The sequence below is a fragment of the Rhinolophus ferrumequinum genome, chromosome 6, assembly GCF_004115265.2.
Source record: "Rhinolophus ferrumequinum isolate MPI-CBG mRhiFer1 chromosome 6, mRhiFer1_v1.p, whole genome shotgun sequence".
NCBI lineage: Eukaryota > Metazoa > Chordata > Mammalia > Chiroptera > Rhinolophidae > Rhinolophus > Rhinolophus ferrumequinum.
The window spans coordinates 62,907,021-62,932,969 of NC_046289.1; the positions used below are offsets into that span (position 1 = coordinate 62,907,021).

At 41.1% G+C, this 25,949-nt stretch overlaps 2 protein-coding genes across 3 annotated transcripts in view; one reads left to right on the forward strand and one right to left on the reverse strand.

The window, feature by feature from the left end:
* STARD9 (StAR related lipid transfer domain containing 9) overlaps positions 1 to 25,949 on the reverse strand; it is a 94,361-nt gene that overhangs the window by 25,124 nt on the left and 43,288 nt on the right. The window contains exons 5-20 of one of the 2 annotated variants that reach the window (XM_033107395.1): positions 25,446 to 25,478; positions 25,295 to 25,356; positions 23,633 to 23,745; positions 20,278 to 20,347; positions 18,433 to 18,505; positions 14,747 to 14,814; positions 10,614 to 10,711; positions 9,990 to 10,196; positions 9,715 to 9,812; positions 8,699 to 8,776; positions 8,182 to 8,253; positions 5,464 to 5,643; positions 2,305 to 2,356; positions 1,827 to 1,964; positions 900 to 982; positions 668 to 771 (exon numbers count right to left, since the gene is read on the reverse strand). In XM_033107395.1, the coding sequence (XP_032963286.1) occupies positions 668 to 771; positions 900 to 982; positions 1,827 to 1,964; positions 2,305 to 2,356; positions 5,464 to 5,643; positions 8,182 to 8,253; positions 8,699 to 8,776; positions 9,715 to 9,812; positions 9,990 to 10,196; positions 10,614 to 10,711; positions 14,747 to 14,814; positions 18,433 to 18,505; positions 20,278 to 20,347; positions 23,633 to 23,745; positions 25,295 to 25,356; positions 25,446 to 25,478 (1,529 nt within the window). Of the gene's footprint in view, positions 1 to 667; positions 772 to 899; positions 983 to 1,826; positions 1,965 to 2,304; positions 2,357 to 5,463; positions 5,644 to 8,181; positions 8,254 to 8,698; positions 8,777 to 9,714; positions 9,813 to 9,989; positions 10,197 to 10,613; positions 10,712 to 14,746; positions 14,815 to 18,432; positions 18,506 to 20,277; positions 20,348 to 23,632; positions 23,746 to 25,294; positions 25,357 to 25,445; positions 25,479 to 25,949 lie in introns of those variants that run through there. The other variant, XM_033107394.1, reaches the window with a different exon arrangement.
* On the forward strand, positions 11,371 to 12,510 carry LOC117023010 (vacuolar protein sorting-associated protein 26A-like). The gene has a single exon (XM_033107396.1). It carries the CDS (start codon positions 11,371 to 11,373, stop codon positions 12,283 to 12,285), a length of 915 nt encoding a protein of 304 aa, XP_032963287.1. The 3' UTR covers positions 12,286 to 12,510.

Here is a 25,949-nt window from a genome sequence, read left to right on the forward strand (position 1 = left end):
GAAGGGAATTCTACGCAGAAACAGATGAAGAAAGACTGTAAAGAAGAAAAGTAGTTGCCACCCATCACACATAAAACTCTGCCTTCCTGCTTCGCAGTCGCAATGCCGGTGAAGTGGGTATGAGAGGGCAGAAACACAAGATACTTTCACATTGTTCCTGGCGGTCCTCCTCTGTTATTCATAGTTCTGGCTCCTTGGTTATGGGGGAAAAAAGGATTCTCAGTCCCACAATATCTTTATAAACTCAGAGGAAGCCGTAGACCTGGAAGCTCACTGACACGTACGACAAACTCACACACAGGCAGGGCCGAAGTTAAAGGGGCACGCAGGGAGGGAAGTCGGCAGCAGGATCACAGCTCTCTACAAACATACCACAGTCAAGCTTGTTCACAGAGGAGAGCGGCCCTAGGAAACATCAAATGATATACTTCTTCGGGGACGAAGACAGTTGCAGGGCCGAAGAGGGACTAAATGAGGGCCAAGTCCGCCTCCTGCCAGCTGTGAGCGGGGCACCGAGCTCAGCGTCCTCACATCACTCGCCAAGTTGGCTCAGACCACGCCTCATTCAGACCTGGGCTGCTACACTCATCTCCTCCCGCTCCACGTTGTCAGGGACGGAGAAGCAAAGCGAGGAGGTTCCACAGCAGAACGGGCAGCTATTTCTCACCTTTTCTTCCAAAGCAAAGGGCAGAGACCCAACCTGGAGGCGGTGACATCTCCGTCCAAGTCCAGCCATTCCAAAGAGCCACTGCCACCCACGGCCTCTCCACCCTGGGAACAAGGAAGAAAGCACAGTGAGGCACTCACTGCCCCCCACCCCAACAGAACCAAAGCTCAAACTCCTCCCCAGAAAGGAGAAGGAGGGAGGCCAGCAGCCACACAGAAAAGCCAGCGCTAACCTGCCTTCTCTGCCGGAGGACGGCGGCCTCTGCCGGGTGGTTGAATCGGAACTTCTGAGCTTTCCCCAGCGTTATGACTGCTCCTGTGGCCCAGACACAGAGAAGAATTCAATCAACAGCTCCTGTTCAGAGTACACACTGTGTGCAGGGCGACGTTCTGCGAGACAACGTCCTGCCCTCAACATGTGGATGATTTAGCTGAGTCAGAAAGATATGTACTGACTCTGGGTGGTGAACACACAATGGGATTTGTAGATGATGTGTTACAGCATTGTACACCTGAAATCTATGTAACTTTACTAACAATTGTCACCCCCATAAACTTTAATTAAGAAAAAAGAAAGATATGTACTCACTGGACACTGCATAGCATATGTATTAAATTAATAAAATGAACAGGAGGAGGCTGCTCCTCCAAGGGGAAGCAAGATGAATTCTAGGTGGAGTAGTCAGGGAACACTTCGTGGAAGAGGGGACATCTAAGCTTAGCCTCAAAGCACAGACAGAATTTGAATAGACTGATTAGAGGAGTAACAGTGACGGTAATAATGACAATGAGTGTTTCCTAAGCACCAAGAACACTGTTAAGGACAACACTGCATGGATCAGCTCATTCGATCCTCACAATGATCTTATTATCCCCATTTTACAGATGAGGAAATTGAGTCCCAGAGACTTTCCCAAGGACAGAGAGCTGACAAACACCGGGACAAATTTCAGTTAGTCTCCATTCTGAAGCCCAGGAATTGGGGCTTCTTCGTTTATGGCAAGATGATTGGATTAGGACATCTTCAGATGTCTGAGTGCAGAGGCTGGTGTTCCATCATTGATGGCTGCCTGCCTCCCTGAGCTCTCTGGGTCAGGCCCAGGAGAACAGAGCTGGTGCATCACTGACCCTGGCATCCACAGGGCTGTGAACAGTCCTACCTTGGGTCAGACGGCAGGATGCAGTGACCTCCCGGCCATTGACGGTGCAGCGGGCCCCCTGGGCGGGCCGCAAAACAACGACCCCACAGGCGCTGGTGATAGTGCAGTGGTCTCTCTCGATCCACTGACCCTGCAGGACTACAGAAGAGATGGGGGGTCACCTGGGTGGAGACATGGCCCAGGGAAACACCTGCTCCATTCTGTCCATGAGATCAGAATCCACCTCTGGAAGATCTCACATGACAAGAGAGCAAGAGAGCTGCCGCCTGAAACTACCCAGACCTGTATCCTCCAACATGTGGGTCTCCTCCTATCGTGTCCCAGACACACAACCGCAGTCCCACAGCCTAGCAGCAATAGCAGCCCCTGAAGACTTCAGAGATCCTTTTCTCTCACAGCACCTTTAGGTTCCTCTGAAGAAACCTGGGAGGCCTGAGCACGGGCCACAAAGTGTCAGACCTTCTGCTCTGTCACTTACCAATATCCTGTTCCTGGTCTGAGTCAACCCTTCCTATTTTTGTGGTCCCCTCCTAAAGGGAAAAACAAAGCCATTTAAATGAGAATAAAAAGGCACATAGCCCTGCTTGAGTGTCGTCACTGTCTTCTCACACCCACCCCAACCTTTTCCACACCACTTCTCAACTTTAGTCCAGTCTGTTCTGACTGCCCTGCCCACTCACTCTGCAGCCAGGAAGCCCCAAGAAGGTGGAGGCAAAAAATACATGATAAAGCAGCACAAGTTCTTTGCAAAATCCAACAAGTGTTGGCAAACTCCTATATACTGAAGGTAGGGACTAGCCATAGCTGTCAGTCAAAAATTCTCCAGTCTGAGGAAGTGGGCACACAGGTGTAGTTTTCTCCCAGGGCTAAAGTTCATGTGGTCCACGTTTGGTCCAGTCAGTCCCAGAGAGGCACGCGTTCTATGAAGATGTACAGCAGCACAGGATTTTTACCTTTGTGGTCCACAGATGAAGTTTAACAAACACCAGATTGTAAGAAGGGTAAAGCATAAATAGGAGAAAAGCACATCTAGAATCAAAAAGTACTGGAAGAGACTACAAGAAAGGAGAGGGAAGCGGGAGTTAGTGTAAATGAATCACTAGAAGGGTTAGAAGACAGGCCTTTGGGCCCTTGATTATGTCCATGCTGTTTAAGACCACACAGCTCTGTCTGAGGAAGGCTGCAGCACAGCAACAGAGACGTTGAGTTTAGGTATGTACTTGTATTTATCATTTATTGAATAATCGTTCACTGTCCCAGGCACTGTGCTGTGTGCTTTATGGACATCTCTTATTTAATCTTTAAACAATCCAAAATGGACGTATTATTACCCCCCTTTTATAGACGAGGAACCTGAAGCTGATGGGAGATAAGATACCCAAGGAACCCACACACTAAATAGAGCTTTGGCTAGAATTCAGGTCCCTCTGGGTCCAGAGTCCTGCTCTTTTCCAACCTCAACATACCACCTCCCCAGTAACTGAGGTTTTTGAAGTGACCAGAGTTTTGCACTAGGCATCATTATGAATGAGGCTCTGTCCCCACTCCACACGCACACCCCCACACAGCCAGAGCCCAGCCTTTTCTGCTCAGCCACTGTGGATCACACCAGCCAATGGATGCTGGCCTCCAAACACCACCAAACAGAATCCAGGGAAAGGCATCAAGACCCCGCATGTGGGTTCAAGGTCAGCCCCGATGACCGAGGCGCATTCCTCCCTAAAGGATAAAGGCCACACACAGCATATCACAACTGCTAGATCTGCAGGGTAGAAGCTACTGGAAAATGTGATGGCATCTTGTTCAATGATGACTGAGTTGGCGCCTGCACCTGCTGCCCCTCTGCCTCTTTATGCGCGAGAGTCAGTGGCACAAAGGCCTTTCCAAGGACAAAGTCCAGAGCATCGGTAATCTGTGCTCCATGTACCTTTTCCTCTGCCCCCTTCCTACCTAGGCTTCCTCCCAAGGTGACAGCTTTCAGGGCATTGTTACTGGTAGGACTAGTTCTGGGTCTGTAATCAAGTGAGCAAAGCAAATAAAAATACAGTGAATCTTGAGCCATTACTGTTATACTATTACCCAAACCAAGATCTAAACAAACAAAAAGGGGAAAATAGGTACATAAAATGCAGAAATGCCAGGATTAGAACTAGACTGAAACCTGATCCCCCCGGTTTACTGGAAATGCACCAAGGAGGGAGAGCCATGCTGGGTGTGCAATGACTCAGCAATGAAAACCAGGCGGCCACATTCAGGTGAGGCGTCATCCGTCTGCTGTCTCCCGTCCCCATCTAGGATTCACTCTCACAGCTCTGTCCTTTAACCCTATGCTGCTACCCCAAGCTCTACCCCTCGACTTCTCGCTTCATCTGCTCACTCCGCATCCAATCAATGTATCAGATCAGTTCTACTCAAATATTGACCATTTTTATCCATCTGGTCTCTTCCTGACCTCCAACCTCTCTCCCGGCAGGCAGTTCAATAGCCTTTGGTACTTAGCTCTGTCATTAAGGTACCAGCTCCTTCTGCCTGAGGCATTTTCACTGACATAATTTATACTCTGTGTGTCAGGAAATGAGCTGCTTCAACTTTCTGAGAGGCTCAGTCTCTGACAACTTCCCTCAGGGTTCATCCTAAGAACACACTTTCTAAGCAGGATGAGCTTTGCTAACATCTCACTACCGTGTGCACTGCAGCATTGGGAGTCTAATTTCTCCAGGGATAACAGCAGCACTGCATACCCCTCCTAAACTCTGCTCCTTCTGAATGCCAGCTGGGGGGACAATGAGAAGAATGAAGATGGATTTTCAGCGAGCATAGGGATTTTGGCGTAAAGTTTATGTTCTGCCATCAACAGAGACTGTCCTCCCACAGTAGGACAAACACTTTTGATGAGGGCAGGATATATAACTCAAAATGCTTCATTTAAAAACGATGACCTGGACCCCAGGTGGCAAAGGACCAGGTGAGCCAGGTCCTTCATGGAAGGCCTCATTTTCACTCTATTTTTTCTAGGTGGCTGCATGTCGGCTTCACCCCAACCACCCCCAGTTCTTTGGCCTCTCCCTCACGCATTCTTTAAGCTTCCTATATCTACTTTTTCCTCTCTGTTCCCAGGTAAACCTACTGAGAGAGAACTGGGAGGTGCATATATTGTTAATTTGGGGGTTGAATGAAGTGGGAAGTGCCAGAAGGAAACTGTTTCAGATCTTTGGATTCCCACTTTGGTCTCTGCAAGTCATCTGTGAGCGGCCCGTATTAGCAGAGCTCAGGAGCCAATGGTATTTCCAGGGCAGGATTTCACTTCTGTGACTGCACTGCTGTGCTTCAGGAAGCCGGAAGAGACATAAGGCCGTATCATTCTTACTTTAAGACTCAGAGAAGTAAGTTACATGAGCAACAGGAGCAGCGACTGAAAACCAACGATTGCTCTCATTTCCAGTCTTCTGCTCTATTCACACAAAAACCAAACAGGTCACAACCGGGTGCCTCGCCCAGTTTCCTGAGGGCAAATCTGAAGGCAGCTCTGCGGCATCTGTCTCAGTTCCCAGACTCCAGGCTGCTGTCCCTGCCTTTTCCCTCCTTGACCTCTGGAAGAGGGAGGCTCAGAAGAGGGAGCCTCCGCCGGCCTGCTTACCTTGAGGTGATAGAGCACCACGCCTGTGCTGAGCACATCGTCCTCCAAAGCCATCAAGTGTGGCAGGCTGGAGTCAATGACCACCCCAGCCCGCCTCCTGTTGATGTCCACTCTGTAATGCTCCACGAGGGCCTTCCACTCATTCCACTTCTGGGTCCAGTCTTTAGTCAGCTGGTCTATCTGCAGAGATAGGGGGTGGTCTCACTCGTCACGGCAGCAGACTGAAGGTCAGATGTGAGCCCGCCCTGTTCACCGTATTACTTCCGCACTCTCCTCAATGTGACTAGTCAGAGCCCCACACAGGCCCTTGCACCTCCTGTGTGAGCTCTCTGTGTTCTCTAAGTTTTCTTCAATAAGCAAGTGTCATTTTCATTTGGTTTCAGGATCTAAATCTAACCTGTCACTCCTTCAATAAATGTTATTTGTAAAGTTTTCTGCAACAAGCAGGTACTGTTTTTATAATTGGGAAAAAGTGCCATAAATGGTATTTTTAAAAACTGATTGGGGTGTTACACATCTGTAAGTACCCTCTCCCCATTCCCCTTCTATGTGATCTGTACCGGGAACCCTTTTGTGACCTAACACTTCTTTCTCAAGGTGCAGCAGTTCTAATGTAAGTGTGTACGTGGCTCAAAGACCCACAAAGCGCCAGAGAAGTCACCCCAAGGAGAATAAAGACTATATGAAACTGGTCTGAAGCCCACATAATAACAAAATAACAACAATGACATAAAAACAATAAAATAGTGAAGGCTTACTATGTATCAGGATCTGAGTTTTAAAAATAAATATACCAAGGTTTGGGGACCTTAAGTTAAGAACACCTGGGGAATGTGAACAAACAGTATTGAATGCAGTTCCTTTTTTCTTCTTATGGTAGAAATTGATGCCTAGGAAGGAAGCTTATCCTAGGAATGGAAGAACTGAGGAACCCACTAAAAGAAACGGGATTCAGCTAAATATTTCTCTCATAAATGGAATACTTAAGAAAAACGAAATTATGCCACGTTTAGATAATTTAGATTTAGATTGTTTTATGTACCCTGCAAACATTATTTTTAATGATATAATCACTGAGTTGAAGTTTGAAAACTACAGGGTACCTGTAGACGGCTGAGCTGGATTGGGACCTGGCAGAGGCAAGTGGCAGGTCACAACGGCTTACAGTTTGGCCAACCTGGCTCAACAACCTGGAGGCACCCCCACCCCTCCCCCTGAGAGCCCTCATCACCACCTCCTACACTGCCCAAGGTCATGAGGCCAGCAAGGGGCAGATTCAAGTCCAGGTCTGCCAGCCTGTATAATGAAAAACCACTAAAAAGCCTGGGATGATTTTGACTCTTCTGCTTCATCTGTTACGTATAGAGGGATGATGTTTTCTGAATCAAAAATCAAAACATATGGTTAAACATAGAAATTTTGAGAAACTTCTGGATGTGGGATGTAGTCTTGAAGTTTAGTTTGGGTAACAAAATGTTAACATAGCCAGGATACTTGAATAACATTTAGGAGGAGGCAATAGAATATTAGAAATTGGGACATTTGGTCATAGGATCTAAATCTAACCTGTCACTAAATAATGCCTGCCATTTCTTCCTTTTAAATGTCTCTGGGAATCACCACTTAATCTTATCCCCAAAATGTCTTGCCCTCGCTCTCGCCGGGTCATGACAGCAGTCTCTTTCCTGGTTGGTCTCTCAGTGTCCAGTCTTCCCTCCCTTCCAACCATCCTACATACAACGGTCATATTAATGTCCCCGCTATACTCCTTTATTGTCTCACCATCCGGGTTCAGAAGGCTATGATCAGTCCTATTTATGTCAAGTTCAACCTCCACTACGCTCTACCATGAGCACCCACTCCAGCCAGCTTCGTCTTCCTCGCGCTGTGTGCGTCCACATGGCCTCCCACACCAGTTCATGCTCTCAGTTCCATGGCTTTGCTTATTTCATCTCTACCTCACCCAAAATTCCTTACCCCTTCTACCTATCAAACTAATTCTATCAATTCGTCAAGGTCTAGTTCAAGTTCTCTGACTTCCAGCCACAGCAACGTAATACTTGCACTGAAAATTCGAAGCCATCATGATTTCTTCCTTCCTTAAGCATTTTTTTTTTAAACTTTTATTTATTTAAGTGTGTTTTTCCAGCACCCACCAGCTCCAAGTCAAGTAGTTGTTTCAATCTAGTTGTGGAGGGCGCAGCTCACAGTGGCCAATGCAGGGATCAAACAGGCAAACTTGCACCGGCCTCTAACCAACTGAGCTAACCAGCCGCACCCCAAGTATTTTCATCTAACTCATACAGTTTATTGCACTTAACCATTCTCTCAATGTGTTTCCAATTAGACTGCAAGCCACTTGAGGGCAGGGACTTCCTTGTACCTCTTGTGGCATCATGCTGAGCACCTATTTGGTGCTCAATGAACACATGTTGGATGGTTGATTTACTGACTAGAAAATAAATTTCATTTTCTAAGCCACTGTCACTATCCAAAGGGAGTTACCTGAACCTTGGCGAGAATGGGACAGAGTCAGAAAGCTGGCCACCAGCCCTTTAGACAAACAAATGCCCCACTCTAGGCTCAGTGGAGACAAAAGTTGTCTCTAAACGACACAGAAGCTCTATGTCCTGACAAGGGAGCACCCCTGTCCCAGGAAGGATGGAGTGAGATCAGACCTGCTCCCAGGGTGATGTCAGCATCACCTAACACACCCACCTTCAATTCATTCTGGAGAACCAGCTCCTTCAGATGTTCATCCTTTTCCTCGTTCCGTGAACTGAAGTTTCTCTGCACAAAGAGAGAGATGTGCTTTGTGGGCCCCACGCTTAGTCTTGTGAAGGAATATTAGGTGCAAATAAAGGAAAGACTTCATCGTTAAAATCAGAAACAAATCAGAAGCCTAAGTATTTGGGCTCAGACTGGCACAAAAAACAAGACATTTTTCTGGAGGGCCCCACTCCCCATGTCTGCCCACACACAGAATAGGAGCCATTCAGGCAAACGCCCTTTGGACAACAGAGATGACACAGTGAAAGGACACCTATCCCGCCTGAAACTACACAGGCAAGAAACTACACAGGCAATAGAGTAATCCCATCTTGGTCTTGTCGTTGCTCCTGTCCCCTGCTCCACAAGTGTCACTTAATTGAGAACGCAGGACAAAGCAGGGCTCAGATTGTGTGCAGAAGAAGAGGGGCTCCGGAATACAGACAAGTTCTGATTGGTGGCCTACCAGTTCGAAGCTCAGCAGCATGGCTTTCAGTCTCCTAATCTCTTCCCTGAGTTCTCGGATCAGCTTTACGTTTGCATCCTGCAACACAGAGACCTCGGTCACCACTAGTAGATATCAGGCCCCAGAGGGCTGTGAGATGCTACATGCACTTAGCTTAGAAGAAGTGGATTACTCCTTTGGAGCACCTTCTGGGGCAGTCTTCTCAAAGTGTGGTCCCAGGACCCCAAAAAACATCTCCGAAGAACTTGTTAGAAATGCAAATTCTGTCTCCACCCAACACCTACTAAACCAGAAATTCTTGAGGACTAGGGCTCAGCTGTGGTTTAACAAACCCTCCAGGTGATTCTGATACGCACTCACGTTTGAGAATCACTGCCCTAGAGCAGGAGGTCAGACAGGTAACACAACTGCCAGGCCATGAATAGGTAGCAGGTGCTAATCTTCCTGTATTGTGCCTAAACTTAGTACCTGCCTCATTGTATTGCCGTTTAAAATAGTCCATAGATGGGCTATACCTATCTGGCCACCAGTTTGTGATCCCTACCCTGGAACTCGTCACTGAAATTGCAAAGTACAAAAGGAATTTTTGAAATATTTGCATTATTATTCAGCTTTCGAAATGAATGAATTCATTATATACTTCTTTTAGCCCAAAACAGAGAAGTCCTTGCAATGTGCACAGAAAAAAATATATAAGCATATTTCAACATGAACTCAAAATAAAAGCAGTAAATACAAAATCTTTTAAATGCTCTTTCTTAGAGTAGCCATGGTGTACCAGGATGTCGAGAGGAATGGCCTTAGGAAAATATCTACAATAAATTATTCATAAAAAGTTATAAATGAAGTCAGTAGAGATAGGAGAGAAGGGTATGACCACAGGAACAAAGAATTTCACTCCCTTATCATTTGGGGAACGAGTCTGACAAGGGGGGGGGTAAGTACAAAAGGAAAGAAATCAATGAGAGGACACTCTACCAACTATACCAGACCAGGACTTCAGATGAAGGTCTCACCTCGTTTACCCGTGGCTTGTTGATGATGTTCTTCGCACTGGATGCGTATCTCAGCGTGCTCATGGTCTCACTGTAGCTAGTGTGTGCAGGAGACACGGCTGAGGTAGAAGAAGAAAGTTAGACACACACCAAGCCCTCCGACCCAGCCCATAACCACTAGCCTTGCTGCTATCATCCGCGCTGTATAAGACCCTTGCTGAAATGGGTGGTCACAGCCCTTTCTCTGAGGCAGAGTACCAGCCCCAACACAGAACCAGCTCCAGTTTCCCACTCACTGGCAACCATGATGGTTTTGGAGTTGCCTCCAAGGCTGTCCTTCAGCAGCCAGGTCAACACCGAGTCCCGGTATGGGATGTAAGACTGCCTCCGGGAGGGTCCCCCTCCACTGCTGGCCCCAGGAGAGCTAGGAATCCCACTGTCACCACCATCGCTGGTGACACTGTTGAGGCTCTGGCAGCTGCTAAATACTTGAGAGTTCTGGGCTTAAAAGACAAAAAATAACAAAAGTGGAAGACAAAAGGAATTCTGAAACAAATACATTAAAACAGAACAATGGTTGGGGAGCACAGGCTTAAGAATCACACTTCCTAACCCCTTCCTGCATATGACAGGATGCTTTAAGTTTGAGCCCTGAATTAGATTTTGGACTCATGACATGGAGTATTTGAGCCACACAATTTTTTAGTCTCCCTACTTTCCGAAATGAGAATGCTGGAATGGTGGTCACGCTGTGTTCTAAAACAATAGACGTATATCAGTCCTTATGCCCTAAACCAGAAGGTAATTATATCAGAAAAAACCCTTGTAAGTATCTACCCCATTTTGATAAAATTAAAATACATGAGCTCTTTTCCGAAGTCTCCCTCCCACTCCGATGATCCAGTCTGTCAGCCAAATACCTAAGGTGGAGATGACAATGCCTAGAGTCACGAGAGACTTGTTGATGTTGGCTCCTTCAGTAATCCGGTCCTTGCAGTAACTGGGGTCTGCTCTTTCACTAAAATAGTCAATAAAAAACAAAAGCAAACAAGACAACACTATTCTTATAATGCTGTTCAAAGACACTATCCAGTATGTTGTATATCATGTAAAAGACCCATGTAATAAATTCCTTTTAGAATTGAGTTCCAGAAAAAATGTTACCATCTTATAATGAAGAGGCATTCTTCTGCTTTTCAGGCAATAAAAATTAAACAATTTATTATAATACATTTCTGTTTTTATTTTGACTGCCAGAGCACTTTCAGTTAAATACTCATTTACAATAATAATATTAGCATAGTTTTTTGGTATATTCACTTCTGCTCTACCTTTGTTTTATTTCACATATTAATGGCTTTATGGTGTCTGTGTCATTAACTATCAACTGTCATACTTTTTTAAGTAAATGGAAAACATTAAAAATTTACACTTCCGATTGGCTGATATAAATTTCTTCCAGATAGCACTTAGTTTTTAGGGGAATGCTGTACTATATTAATTATTTAGCAGTGTTAAACTAAGAACATTTCCTTATTTCATCTTACATATTTTTTTGTGACATTATCTTCAAGACTTTCTTCTTTTTGGATATGTTAAGTGACTATAATTCATGCTTCCTTCTAATACCTTACAAGGCAGTATGGGGAGGGGGAACGCGACGCCGCGGCACTGACAATGAGTTTTCTTGGTGGTTTTTTGGGTCCCATTTGTGAGATCGATGTTGTCCTTAATGATGGAGAAACCAGGAAAATGGCGGAAATGAAAACAGAAGATGGCAAAGTAGAAAAACACTATCTTTTCTATGATGGGGAATCTGTTTCAGGAAAGGTAAACCTAGCTTTTAAGCAACCTGGAAAGAGGCTAGAGCACCAAGGAATTAGAATTGAATTTGTAGGTCAAATTGAACTTTTCAATGACAAGAGTAATACTCACGAATTTGTAAACCTAGTGAAAGAACTAGCCTTACCTGGAGAACTGACCCAGAGCAGAAGTTATGATTTTGAATTTATGCAAGTTGAAAAGCCATATGAATCTTACATCAGTGCCAATGTCCGCTTGAGGTATTTTCTTACAGTGACAATAGTAAGAAGACTGACAGTCTTGGTAAAAGAATATGATCTTATTGTTCACCAGCTTGCCACCTATCCTGATGTTAACAACTCTATTAAGATGGAAGTGGGCATTGAGGATTGTCTACATATAGAATTTGAATATAATAAGTCAAAGTATCATTTAAAGGATATGATTGTTGGAAAAATTTACTTCTTATTAGTGAGAATAAAGATCCAACATATGGAGTTACAACTGATCAAAAAAGAGATCACAGGAATTGGATCCAGTACCACAACGGAAACAGAAACAATCGCTAAATATGAAATAATGGATGGTGCACCAGTAAAAGGTCAATCAATTCCAATAAGACTATTTTTAGCGGGATGTGACCCCACTCCAACAATGAGAGATGTGAACAAAAAATTTTCAGTAAGGTACTTTTTGAATCTAGTCCTTGTTGATGAGGAAGACAGAAGGTACTGCAAGCAGCAGGAAATCATTTTATGGAGAAAAGCTCCTGAAAAACTGAGGAAATAGAGAACAAATTTTCACCAGCGATTTGAATCACCAGAATCACAAGCATCTGCTGAACAGCTTGAAATGTGAAGTGAATGGGGAAAAAAAAAGAAAAACAAAGCCCTCCTATATCCACTGAGATTAAGTTTGGCAGGATAAAGATGGTTGCAGTATGTATGGGGGGGAGGAAAGGCCAAAAGTCCATTTATAATAGTCTTCCTTTATCTTACAGTGCTGCATTTATTTTATGCTATAACTAAATGTTCTTCGTGTATATACATTAAAAAATGTGCTTTCTTTGAAACACTGGGACTTTCTTAAGTTGCCTTTTTTTTTTTACTGCACACTTTGATGATAAGCACTCAGATGCCTCAGTATAAACATTAAAGATTTTCATGAGTAGGCTGGTATTTGTAATTTTGCTTTCTTTCTGCATAAATTGATTATAAATCCTTTTCTCCTTTTTCATGCTAATGATTACCTCTTATTCTCTACTTGCGAAAAATGAAATATTTTGTGTTCAAATAAAAGTAGAAAACCTGAATGGCCCTTACATACTGCAGAGATTTAAAACATGGCATCTCAATATTTTTTCGTACTACATTTACGGTTTTACATATGTATTTGAGAAATGTATATGGAAGGTTTCACTGTAGGTGCATCTGAGTCTACCATTCCATGGGTTCCTGAATTTTATTCTCTTTGAAGTCTTCTGTGGTAAGAATATTAACTTTTTTCCACAAGGGATTATGTGGCATGTCATTGTAGCTTTTCCCCCCAATGTTAAGTAACCATTTTGCTACTACCCATCAGGTTCTACTGTGTGCTTTCTGCAATGTGGAGTTGACTCTGTATTGTTAGCATTTTAGAATTTTTAAAAACTATATAATTTTTCCATTAACACTTTGAAATGTTTTTAAGGAATCTTTTTACCACATACACACAAATACAATTTTCTTGACTTCATAAATATTTTCTCCCCTTTTCAGGGGAGAATTTGAGGATGGGGGGATTCAGTTAGACCTGTTAAGCATGTAGTTATCCAGGTCTGGACACTTTTTATGCTTGTTAAATTGGGACTTTGGTTAGTTCAAACGCAGTTTTAAACTTCACCCGTTCTGCTTAAAAATTTGTAACACTAAAATTAAGTCATTTGTTCAAAGTCTGTAAAAAAGAAGGCTGCAGTCATCTGTTCATATGCATGAGGTCTGATCTCAAATACACTAAATGTGGGGTGTAGGAACTAAAACGACGAAGCCTGTTGTGTGAAACTACTTTCACTTATGGTTCATTGGTTTTTGTACCAGTATTTTTTATACACGTCAGTGCAAGTCTCGTCAGTTAACCTTACTTTATGAGTAAGCTAAGTAACCCAAATTACATTTCTTTAAACTTGTTTTACTACTATGGCACTTTGATAAAATGGTCAGTAACCAACTTTACTGGCTAAAGGTTCCATGTACCATGTGCTGGAGCATCTATTTTACATGTGGGTATCTGTAAATGGTAATGTTTTCCTTCATGTAAGTGCCTGTTCAGAATTTTAAAATGTCAAATATTTTCATGGTCACTTGCATGTAGTAATCTAGAAAATATTCAAAGAAAATTTGAAAACCAATTGTATTTAACCAGCCTCAAATTGTGCAACCATGATGTAAAATAAAGAATTTGAAACAGATAGAGCTTGCTATTTGAATGATTAAAATAGTTCTATTTTCAAATCTCTTCTCATTGTCAGATTTATCATTGAGGCCAGAATTGCTCAATAGTTCAGGAAAGCTATAATTGTGATGATTAAAAGTTTTTATAAATGTCAGTTTCAATTTTAAAGAGCTATGTAATGCTTTTAATTAGATGGCCTAAAACACTTGTCATAAATAGGGTGCTTATTCACTTTGCTTGAGACTTTGTTGCATAACCAGTTTGAAAAATAAAAATTTGAATTCAGGAAAAAAAAAAAAAGGCAGTATCATCTCCCCAATGTCACAATATTTTTTAAAGCTTTTTGTTTTAGCAATGTTCAGAGCTGCATAAAATCAATACTACATCAAAGGGAAAACAGGATGCTAACTCAGTTTCCTCTTCTTAGAACAGTGGTTTTCAATCTTAGCTGTACCTTAGAATCTCCTGAGCAACTTGAAAAACTACTGATGCCTGCACTATTATTTGATTTATTAATAATCTGATTTTTTAAATAATCTGATTTATTTGGTCTGAGGTGCAACGTAGGCATTGGGAGTTTTAAAAGGTCCCAGGTGATTTTATTGGGAAGCTAAGATTGAGAACCCCTAACATAAAACTTTTCAGCCCTTGGAAAGCTACAATTTCTTAACCTAGCATTCAAAGAATTTGCTACTTCTGTAATTTTTTCAGAATGACTGTAATGTGAAAAGAAGTTGAAACAAGTTTATTTCCTGTAAAATGGGCAAGAACAAGGTCATTGTCAACGTAGTAGTTCCCTTGGCTTTGAAATCCTAATTACCTGCCTGCTAGGTCCACAAGGTTGATCTTGCTAGCGATTTCAGAGGGGAGGTTGTTCTCCAGGATTGCCTAAGGGAGGAAACACATTTAAAGCTTGTCATTTGGAACAAAGTGAGTTTTTTCCCCTTAGACACTCCCTAACCAAAGTAATATTTTGGATTTTTGGCCAATTCACTCAAAAAAATCAGTATGCAAATGTGCTCTGAACCAGATGAGCTCTCAATATCTGACAGGTACAATCAGTCAGCTCTGTGTTCTTTATTAAAAATATGAGCAGGACTTTCAGAGAGTGAGCAAAAACCCATGAAGTTGCCTGGCCACAATTTTTAGGAGCATCAGGAATTTTAGTACAATTTACCAGGCAAATGCTCAACTTCCCTCCAGGTGGCTCTGGCTCACTGGGAGAGATCCATAGCAGGTGGGGGAGGCTCTGATGGGGTGTGTCTCTCGTTAACCTCAGTCACAGCACATTAACTTGCCAGGCAAAGCATCTGCTACTCTATGTCCATTCTAGGAGCATCCAGCTGTCAAAACCAAAACTACTTTTTTTTTTTTAATTCAATGTGGAGTTTTTGTTGGTGGTGTTTTTTGTTTTGTTTTATTTTGTTTTAATGTTGTACCTCCAACACCAAAATCCAGTTTTAAAACATTCCCCAAATTCCGTCAAGTCTGCTTGCCATCAAGCTCCATTTCCATTCCCAGCCCCAGGCAACAACTCATCAACATTCCATCTCTCTAAATTTGTAGTCTCAGGATATTTCATACAAATGGAATCATACAATTTCAAGCTTCTTTCACTGTGCGTAATTATTTTGAGATTCATACATGTTGAGGCATGTATAAATAGTTCATTAATTTTTCCTGCTGAATGGTATTCCATTGTAAGAATATACTATGGTTTGTTTATCCAGTAACTTCTTGATGGACATTTGGGTTGCTTGCAGTTTTGAACTATTACAAATAAATTTTGTAACTTATTACAAAATATGAACATTTTGTACAAGTACAAATATGAATATTTTAATATTTTACTATTTGTGTGCAAGTCTTTGTATGGACATATAATTTCTTTTTCTTGGGAAAATACTTAGCAGAATGGCTAGATCATACTTATGTAATCTTTTTTATTTACCCACATACCGTGTTTAAGACCTAGCCGGACAATCAGCTCTAATGTATCTTTTTGAGCAAAAATTAATATAAGACCCTAAGACCGGGTATGATATAATATGATATGATATGATATATGTAATACCGGATCTTATATTAATTTTTGCTTCAAAAGACTCATTGGAGCTGATTGTCTGACTAGGTCTCATTTTCGGGGAAACCCTGTATTTACCATTTTGAGCACTTTTCATTTCTTCCTATAGACTTAAGTTACTGTCTCATACGACTTTCTTTTAGTCTGAAAGATTTCACTTCGTTTTCTTGTAAGATAGGGCTGCTAGCAATAAATTGCTTTTTTCCTCTTTTTTTTTCAGTCTAGAAATGTTATTTCATCTTCATATTTGAAAGCTAGTTTTGCTGCTTATAGAATTCTTGGTTGATAAGTTTTATTTTCTTTTGGCACACTGTTGTCTAGGGTCCAATGTTTCTGATGAGAAATCAGTCATTAATCATGTAATTGTTATCTTGTATATGATGAGTCATTTTTCTCCAGCTGTTTTCAAGAATTTCTCTCTTTTATTCAACAGTTTGACTATGATGTGTCTACATGGGTAATCTCTGTTTTTTTACTTGGAGTTCTTAAGCTTCTTAGATCTGTAGGTTAATGATTTTCAACAAATTTTGGGGTTTTTTCAGCCACTACTTTTCAATTTTTTTCTTGTGTATTCTCTCCTTTTTTGAGTTGCCATTACACTTATGTTAGCAGATTTGATATTGTTCCACCAGTCTGTGTGGCTCTGTTCATTTTTCTTCAATCTTTTTATAGCTCTTCTTCAAAGTGGATGATCTCTATTGGTCTATCTTCAGGTTCACTAATTCTTCTGCCATCTCAAATCTGCTATTGAATTCCACTAGTGAACTTTTCATTTCAGTTATTGTACATTTCAATTCCAGAATTCCCATTTTAAAAAATAATTTCTATCATTTTATTGAAATTCCCTAGTCATTGTCATCATGTTTTCCTTTAATTCTTTAAACCTGGTTTCCTTCAATTCATTAAACCTGTTTATATTAGCTGCTTTGAAGCCTCAATATGCCAAACCCAACATCTGGAGGACTTAAGGGTCAGTTTCTATTGACTTTTTTTCCCCTAAGCATGGGTCACATTTTCTTGTTTGTTTGTTTTTGCATATCTAATAATTTTTGGTTAAATACTAGATATTTTAGAGAATACCAAGGGTACCAAAAAATGTATACACATGACTCGTATTCATCTTTTGTTATTGGTATATATTGAGTATTACAATTTTAATAGTTTTTTCCTTTCTTAAAATGTGTATACATTTTTTTGACACCTTCTGTATACTGTAACAATTCTGGATTATGATTTTTCCTATTGAGGGTGATAGTGGTTGTTGTTTTGTTTGGAAACTTGCCTGGACTAAACCTTTAAAATCTATCTCCCTCACAACATGCAGCTAAGGGGGTCTCTGTTTAGTTTTTTTCCTTACTTGTTTTTAATTTTAAGCTTGGATTCTTAGGGGGGCCAGCTTGTGTCTGCATAGCTTAGTGTTCAGCCAAAGATTGGTCAGAAGTTGTAATCAAACACCTTGAGCCAATAAGACTTCTATTCTCTATTAATGGATCCATGTGAGGAATGCATTAAAAGTTTGGGTAGTTTTTAAGTGTACCCCAGTATTCACTAGCCACAGGGCCCTTCTGTGTCTCTTCTACACATGTGTGCAGATTCTGCCAGTCAGTGTTGTATGGCTGGCTTGGGCCCACTTAGTCTCTGCTATGAATGTGTACAGCTTCTGTTCCTCAGGATATGTGAGGATCTTATCAAGCCCCCTGTGGCTATAGCATCTTCCAGAATCCCTGATAAATCCCCAGAGAGTCTGCCAGTTCATTTCTTGCCTGAAACAGTCCTACAATCTCAGGCTAATGGAGCCAGTGGCCCTCCTTGTTCACTTGTCGCCGAGAGCACCACTTTAACTGGTGATGCTCCAAATCAACACCTCTGGCGAGACTGGGGTGTGGGCAGGGATGGGAGCAGCGCAAGGCAATACACCATTCGTTTGCACTGTTCTTACCTGCAATTATTTTCTTGAATATATTCTTCTCAGTTTATTATATGCCTGTGATCTATTTTTGGAACAGAGAAGTGGTTGCTTCTGACAGTTTTGTCCAGCTTTATAGTTGCTTTTTAGGGATAGGATTTGTTGACCTCCTCACTCCATCAGAATGGAAGCGAATCTTCTACTTTTTCATTTTCATTTCAATCTTGCTTTTTGTTTTAAATGCCCATACTGATGATATAGACATGAAAGCGCTTTGAAATGTTAAAAGTAAAATATAAGTAGAAGATATTTTGATTAGTCTTTACAAAATGCCTCTACCCCTCCTAAGTACATAGCTTAATAGAGGGCATGTAGGTCCTCCTTATATTAGGTTGTAACAGAGGACCTATCAATGGAAGGGTAGGAGGGAAGGAAAAGAAATAAGAAAAAAGACAAGAAAGTAGCCAAAAAGGACAAGGACAGGAAGAAATTTAAACAAATATAAGAGGTAACCCACCTGCGTATAGTGGATCGTGAAGATGGCATGGGATCTGCTGCTGGCCTCGTGAACATGGGTGGCTGCTGTGATTCTGTGTATACAGAACAAGGCAGTTAGGACAAGGATTGTTTATGCATGGTGGATCCGTAAGGATCCACGGGGAACACAGAAGTGTTAGTGCTGAGGTTCACAGATAAGAATCATAAAACATCCATATTTAGTCCAGTATAGTTAGGAGAGTGTTCCAATGAGGGCAGAAGCAGCATTCCAGGTACTAATATCTGAGACTAAAAGGGAGTGTATCTTCATGTTAAACTACATTAGAACTTTTTTTAAGCAATAGAAGCAAAAATCAGGGTTGAGAAGGGGAATACTAACGAGTCATTAACCTGGAAGAATATCCCCAGGACAGACCCATTAAATAAGACAAGTGGAGGTAGAGAGCTTGCTGGAGTAGAAGCCTCAAAGACAGGGAACATTGTGATTAAATACACAGTGTTAATTTTATAGTGCCAGAAAGGCCTTTGAAATGAGATCTTGAATGACATCAACGTCATGCGTAAGCCAGATGGAATTCATAGCCCCACTTAGAAATTTATTCCCATGTTAAGTCAGGAGAGCCTTCCCTTTAGCTAAATCTAAGTCAATCACGCTTTAGTTTGCGGGCATCTCACTGACTTCTGTTCTCAGAGGAACTAGAGAATCGAAGGAGAGTCAAAATCTACAGGCTGCTCTCATAATTTACGGGTAAAAAGGTGAAGCCTGACAATTTAAAGATCAAGGAACTCAGGGTATACAGAAAACCAGAAGCAAGCGCCTCCAGGAGACTTCCATGAAACCGAAGGAGCAAAATGTTAAACTTAACTTTTTTTCCTTTATGTTCAATTAAGTTGTACCTGCTATAGGGTGAATAGAAGACTCTAAATTCCTCCCCCACAAAAAAAAGCTAATCTTTTCAGGCATACACTAAGAACATTCTCGGTATTTCATAGTAATTAACATAAGGAATGTTATCACAATTTACGATAGCTTTTAGGAGAGACAACAGCACTTAGATATTTCATAGCAGATTCAAACAGTCTTTTTGGGTAACCTTTAAAAGTATGCAAAACTAACAGAAAAATAGTTTTCTGAAACATTTTACACTGTATTGGTCCTTATCTCTATTAAGCCCAAGGAGAGAAAATGCAGGCAAGGATATTATTCCTTGATCAAAATAGTAGAAGTTGTGTATTGTAAGACAAAGCACTGAGTAACCGTCTGGGCTTACTGCCTAGTACTATGTTTCCCCAAAAATAAGACCTAGCCAGACAATTAGCTCTAATGTGTCTTTTGGAGCAAAAATTAACATAAGACCCAGTCTTATTTTACTATAATATAAGACCCGGTCTTTATAATACAATATAATATAATATAATGTAATGTAATATAATACAATACAATGCAATACAATACAATATAATATAATATAATATAATATGTAATACCGGGTATATAATACCGGGTATATAATATAATATAATATAATATAATATAACATAACATCGGGTCTTATATTAATTTTTGCTCCAAAAGATGCATTAGAGCTGATGGTCCTGCTAGGTCTTATTTTTGGGGAAACAGGGTATTATTATAGCCCAAACAAACTCCAGCTTCATTACTAGTGAGAAGAGCAATAAATCTTACTTAGTGTCTGCACTTGACCCTGGGTACACCACTGTTCTGAGGAAACCTCCTGATTGTGAATGTGAGGAGCGACAGAGAGAAGTATCATCACTATCGTCACACACTCCAAAGGGGGATGAGAACACAGGACAGCAGAATGAGGCTAAAAAGAATGACAGGAACAAACAAACCTGTTACCTGTTTGCTATTCCCTCCTCCAAGAGCTGAATCACTTGCTTATAGTTGGTAACTACATGTTGAGATAAACCTATCAGATTTGTGAGGGGGGGAAAAGATATTAAATAAAAGTTTTGGTAAAGTGTAACCTTTTCCTGTAGGTCTTCATCATTCTGATTTCATATCATTTGATAGACATGAGGGAACTTGCTAAAGTCATTCAGGTAATAAGTTAAGTCAACAAGTATTTTTTGGAAGCCTACTGTCAGGCATTGCGATAGGCTCTGGGAACACAGGTCTCTGCCCTCACAGAGATTACAGTCTAGAATTCATACAGTAGCCATGCTAACAACAAAAACAGTAATAATCCCTTGCAATTTTGCTATGTAGGTTATAAAAAAATGCTCTCATATATTACTTCATTTGGCTCTCACTAAATTCCTAAAGTATACAGATGCTATGTTCCCACAAAATGGTAAATTCAGTTTGGCATACAAAATATATAGTACACACGTCCCTATCTTCCACAGTTAACACCCATAAGAAATTATACTATACAGACAATCTGGCCAAGGGCCACAGGAGTAGAATAGATAATAAATGCTAAGGAGATCAGAGGAGGAGTCAGGGCAGGCTCCTTGGAGGAAGTGAGACTTGAATTTGGCCACTGGAGAATGGGTACGATTTAGATAAGCGAAGAGTCACTTAAGGACATGAAAGTAAGTTTTTATGGCTGGTTACTGACCAAATCAAAAACGGCCTTCATAACTGTGCTAGAGAATCTCTATATTAGAGATTCAGTAGCAAAGCAACTTCACAGGCTCATTACTGAATACAATTACACTAAAAATTAGCAAAGTAATTTGAACACTGATTGGATTTTCTTTTATTAAGGAATTATTTAGATGTGATACTAAAGTTGTGGCTATTTGTTTGTTTTAATATTCCTTATCTTTTAGGGCTACATACTAAAATATTTACAGGTGAATTGATGTGACATCTGGAATTTGCTTCAAAATAATATAGGATGGGGGAAGTGGACAGGAATGTATAAAGAACAGAACTGGACAAGGGTTAATGGTTATTGTAACTGGGTAATGTGTACATGGGGATTCTTTATAGCAGTCTATTTTTGTGTGTGTTCAAAATTCTCTGCAATAAAATAGTTTTTAAAATTTAACCAAGGATGGAGACATTTGCTTATAGTAATTAGAGATTATAAGCCAATACTTCCACTAAAGACTATTAGAAAAAGTTGGACAAGGGAATATATCCAAAGGAAATAAAAACATTAACTCAAAAAGATATCTATACCACCATGTTCATAGCAGCATTTTTCACAATGGCCAAGACAGGGAAACAACCTAAGTGTCCATCAGTGAATGGATAAAGAAATTGTGGTATCTATATGCAATGGAATATTATTCAGCATTAAAAAAACGAGGAAGTCCTGACATTTGCAACAACATGGATGGACCTTGAGGGCATTATGCTAAATGAAATAAGTCAGACAGAGGAAGACAAATACTGTATGATCTCACTTATATGTGGAATCTAAAAGAAAAAAAAACTCATAGAAAAAGATCAGATGTGTCATTACCATAGGTAGGGGGAAAATTGGAGAAAGGTGATCAAAAGGTACAAATTTCCAGTTATAAAATAATTAAGTACTAGGGGTGTGATGTACAGCATGATGAGTATAGTTAACACTGCTGTGTGGTATATGTGAGAATTAAGAGAGTAAACCTTGAGAGTACTCATCACAAGGAGAAAAAATATTTTTTGCTTTTTCTTTTTATTGTATCTATATGAGATGATGGATATTAACTAAACTTGTTGTAATCATTTCACAATATATGTAAGTCAAACCATTATGCTGTACTCCTTAAACTTATATAGTGTTGTATGTCAATTATACCTCGATAATACTGGAAAAAAATTAAAAACAAAAAGAAGGTCCTGAAACAACAACATAAAAAGCTGGATGAAATATAAAAGACATCCGCTTGAAGGCACAGAGGAGTAACCAGAGAGCCAAAAATTTCCAGGCTAGGGAAGGGTGGTGGTAGATGAGGGTAAATGGGGTCAAATATATAGTGATGGAAGGAGAACTGACCCTGGGTGGTGAACACACAATGTGATATATAGATGATGTAAAACAGAATTGTACACTTGAAATCTTTGTAATTTTACTAACCATTGTCACCCCAATAAATTTTAATTGAAAAAAAAAGAAGAAACATTCTCATCAAAATGATCTTTGAGAGGCAATTTGTCAGTGTTTCATTTTCCAGGTTATCTACTGGGAGAAGATGGAAGCCCAGAGAAATAAGGCCAGCATCTGGGGAGAGAGGAAACTCCAACTGGCTCCCAGCCAAGTAAATGGTATTTTGTTCTTTCCAGACTGCCGTTATGATGGAACGTTTGGGGAAAGACACTAGCAGTAGAATCATGACTGCATATCTGCTGAGTCACCCATCAGCCTTGCCCTAGTCAGACAGGAGACCAGCTCTTAATCTTTCATGTCCCTCTCCTTGTCAGGATTTAAATTAACCTATTGGTGAGGGACTAGGAACATAAAACATATGTGTTACTTCTTATAAGTGACCTGAAAGGGTGAAAAATTCCTCCACAGATGAACACAATTGTTTCTACTTAATACGTAGCAAGACCTAGATGAATGGAATAAGACAGATGATACCAAACATCAAATATGCTTGATGAGGAAGCAGCTCAGACCCTACCCCATGTCTGACATCCCCCTACCCTCCGATCACCACCAATGGAAGAGAAAGCACCCCGGAAAGGAGGCTAACTAGCCTGGAAATCAGTCCAGGCCCTGCTGGATCTGGCACCGCAGACCCAACCTTTTTCCATGCCACTTACCCCTCATTCAACATGCTTTAGACACACTGACCTCCTTGAAGCCACCATGCCCTTCTCTCAGCTCCCGCTCATGCTCCTCCCTCTACCTGGGACACTCTTACCCTCACTACACCATTTGTCACATGACTGGCTCCTCAGGGTTCAGTTTAAAAAGTTACCGCCGCAGAGCAGCTTTTCCTGGCTGCCCCATGAAGAGCGGTTGCCTACAACACCCAATATTCTTTTCCATCACTACATCGATTTATTTTTTTATTAGCCTTTCTCACAACTTGTAATTGAGTGTCTGTTTTCCGACTCATCCCCACAAGATTGTAAGCTTGCCTGTGAGGGCAGGACTGTCATTTCTATTTATAGTCCATATCCAGAGTCTAGTACAGGGGCTGACACAGAGTACATATTCATTCTACATTTGTTGAATGAATGAATGACCATTAGCAGAGCTTCCCTGGCTCCGGTTTGGCCTCAGACCTCCAGGACCACAGTGGCTCACCTTGTACATAGGGCCCCATCTCTGGGTGCTCCCTGACCCGCAGGGTATATGACTTTTTTTGATCAGATTGCTTCAACAGATCCCGTACTCGTTCGTTATAAATTTCCAGAAAACTAGAGACATGCAGAAAAAGGTACACAGTTAGATTTTGAAAAAACAGCCAACGTAATTAGATTTTGAACTAAATTGGAAAACACCACACTAAGAACCAGAAGATTAATATTGTTCCAGCTCCATCTCTGCCCCTCTAAGACCTTGATCACACCAAGGCTCCCCCTTGAGTCTCTTCCTACATGAGCACACTAGGGTTTTGGCATATGCGCACATCACAGTTTTAGGTTTACAATGTCAGTGCTGATTCCAGTATAGCCTCCCAGAGGCTATTTCCGCATGGCTTTAGGGTGTATAGCCACCAGCCTGCGCCTTGCTCAGGCTGCCACAGCCGAGTCTCCAAGCTTGCTTGAAATGGTTTTCAAATGTGATTTCTGAACTCTATTATTCTGTGAAGGCCTCTCAAGAGCTAATGAAGGGAGCTAAGTGATACAGTTCCTAGTCCCCACCCCTAATTTAAGTAGGACAATTCTCATTTTATCTGTTTTATACATGGGATTCTGTTGACGATATGCTCTATTTTATAGGTATCTACTGGCATTTTATCCCTTTTAAACACAATAACAGCTACAATTCTTTATTAAAATCAGTAAAGATTTTGATAAACAAGAAAGCAGACTTCTCACAGAAAGGTCTTCTTCACCAGAATACAAATGTTTACCTGGAGTCAGCAGTCAGAAAAAAAGGCTCCAGCTCAAAACGGTGCACATGCATCTTATAAATTATTTATCTTTAAATGTCTCATTTAAACACAGGAATCCCAGACGTCTCTTAGAACAGTGGTTCCCAGATTTCATGGATAATAAAACATTTTATATATATATATATATATATATATATATATATATATATATATGTTTATACACACACATATTTGCAAATTTTTACTTTGCAAACTTAAAAAAATGTAAAAATAATGTTCAAAATCATTTAATTTTAAAAAATGACATTTACTCTTTTTGGGGTAATGAAACTGTTCTGGAATCAAATAGCGATGATGGCCAGACAACTTTGTAAATATCAGGAAAAGTCACTGAACTGAACACTTTAAAAGTGTGAAATTCATGGTATATGAATTATATCTCAAGTTTTTTTTAAAAAGGACATGGAACACCAAAAACAAATAGAATACAGAGAATTAAGGGCAATTGGTAACCTGCCAACATTTTCACTATAGATTGGTTAAAACTTCATTTTGGAGTAGCCAGTGCTAGTCTGGAAACTAGAGTTTGGGAACAACTGACCTGGAGAACAGAAAATCTAAAAGCTACTATGAAACTGTACAGAGAGTGAAGGAAAGGAGACCAAACAGCCAGGGCAAGTTAGTACAAAGAAGGAAACACCTGCTTGTTAAGCTTGAGAATAGGAATTAAGTTTTCTACAACCCAAAGACCTAAGTATGTTTCTCAACTCCCTGTTCTGCATGATACTTCTGTTGTGGCTTTTCTCCATTCTTCTGGATGACTCTGGAAGCAAAGAAGACAGCTGAACATGCTAGACTTTGAAGTGGAAATAGAGACATTTTAGGCCCCAGAGCCAATAGGTTCTTACCTTACTTTGATCCTATAGGAGGAAGGCAGTGGGGCGCAGTCTTCCTCTCTGAGGAAGAGACCCTGCACAAACCAGAGGGTTGGAATTTCACTGAAGGGAGTGTACAAAGGAAACCTACTTTGAGAGGATCCAGTCAAAAGAGAGTCTATACCTCACATATCCGTGGCGTCAGCCCGACAGAGGCCTAGAGAACAGAAGACAGGACAGTGTTACTGTTCACTCACGGTGATGCTCTTCCCCCAATACCCAGTAACCGCCCTCAGCAGGGGGATGGGCACACGAGCCCCCTGTGCCAGCCTCTTCACCTCAGGGAGTTTAGCTGGCGGTATGTAGAAGACTATCTGCCAGTGCTCTCAGGAGACACTCATGGGAGGACTGCACCAGAGGAGAGGCAGAGCGCCACCACAAGAATGAAGAAAGGACAAGCTACCGGTAGCCACCCCAGGGATGCTTTTTCAGGCACTGAAGGTTACATCCTTCTTGGATAAACCCACTTTACCACCGTGTCCCCTCCCGGAACCTACCACCTATCTCCACACACACAAGAGGACTAGAGTTCAAGGGTGTTCAAAACGCACCTTTAGAGAGAAGTAGCTTCTCTTTTCATCTTGGATCCAGTGCTAACTTATACTCAGGTTAAGGGCTTTATACCCCT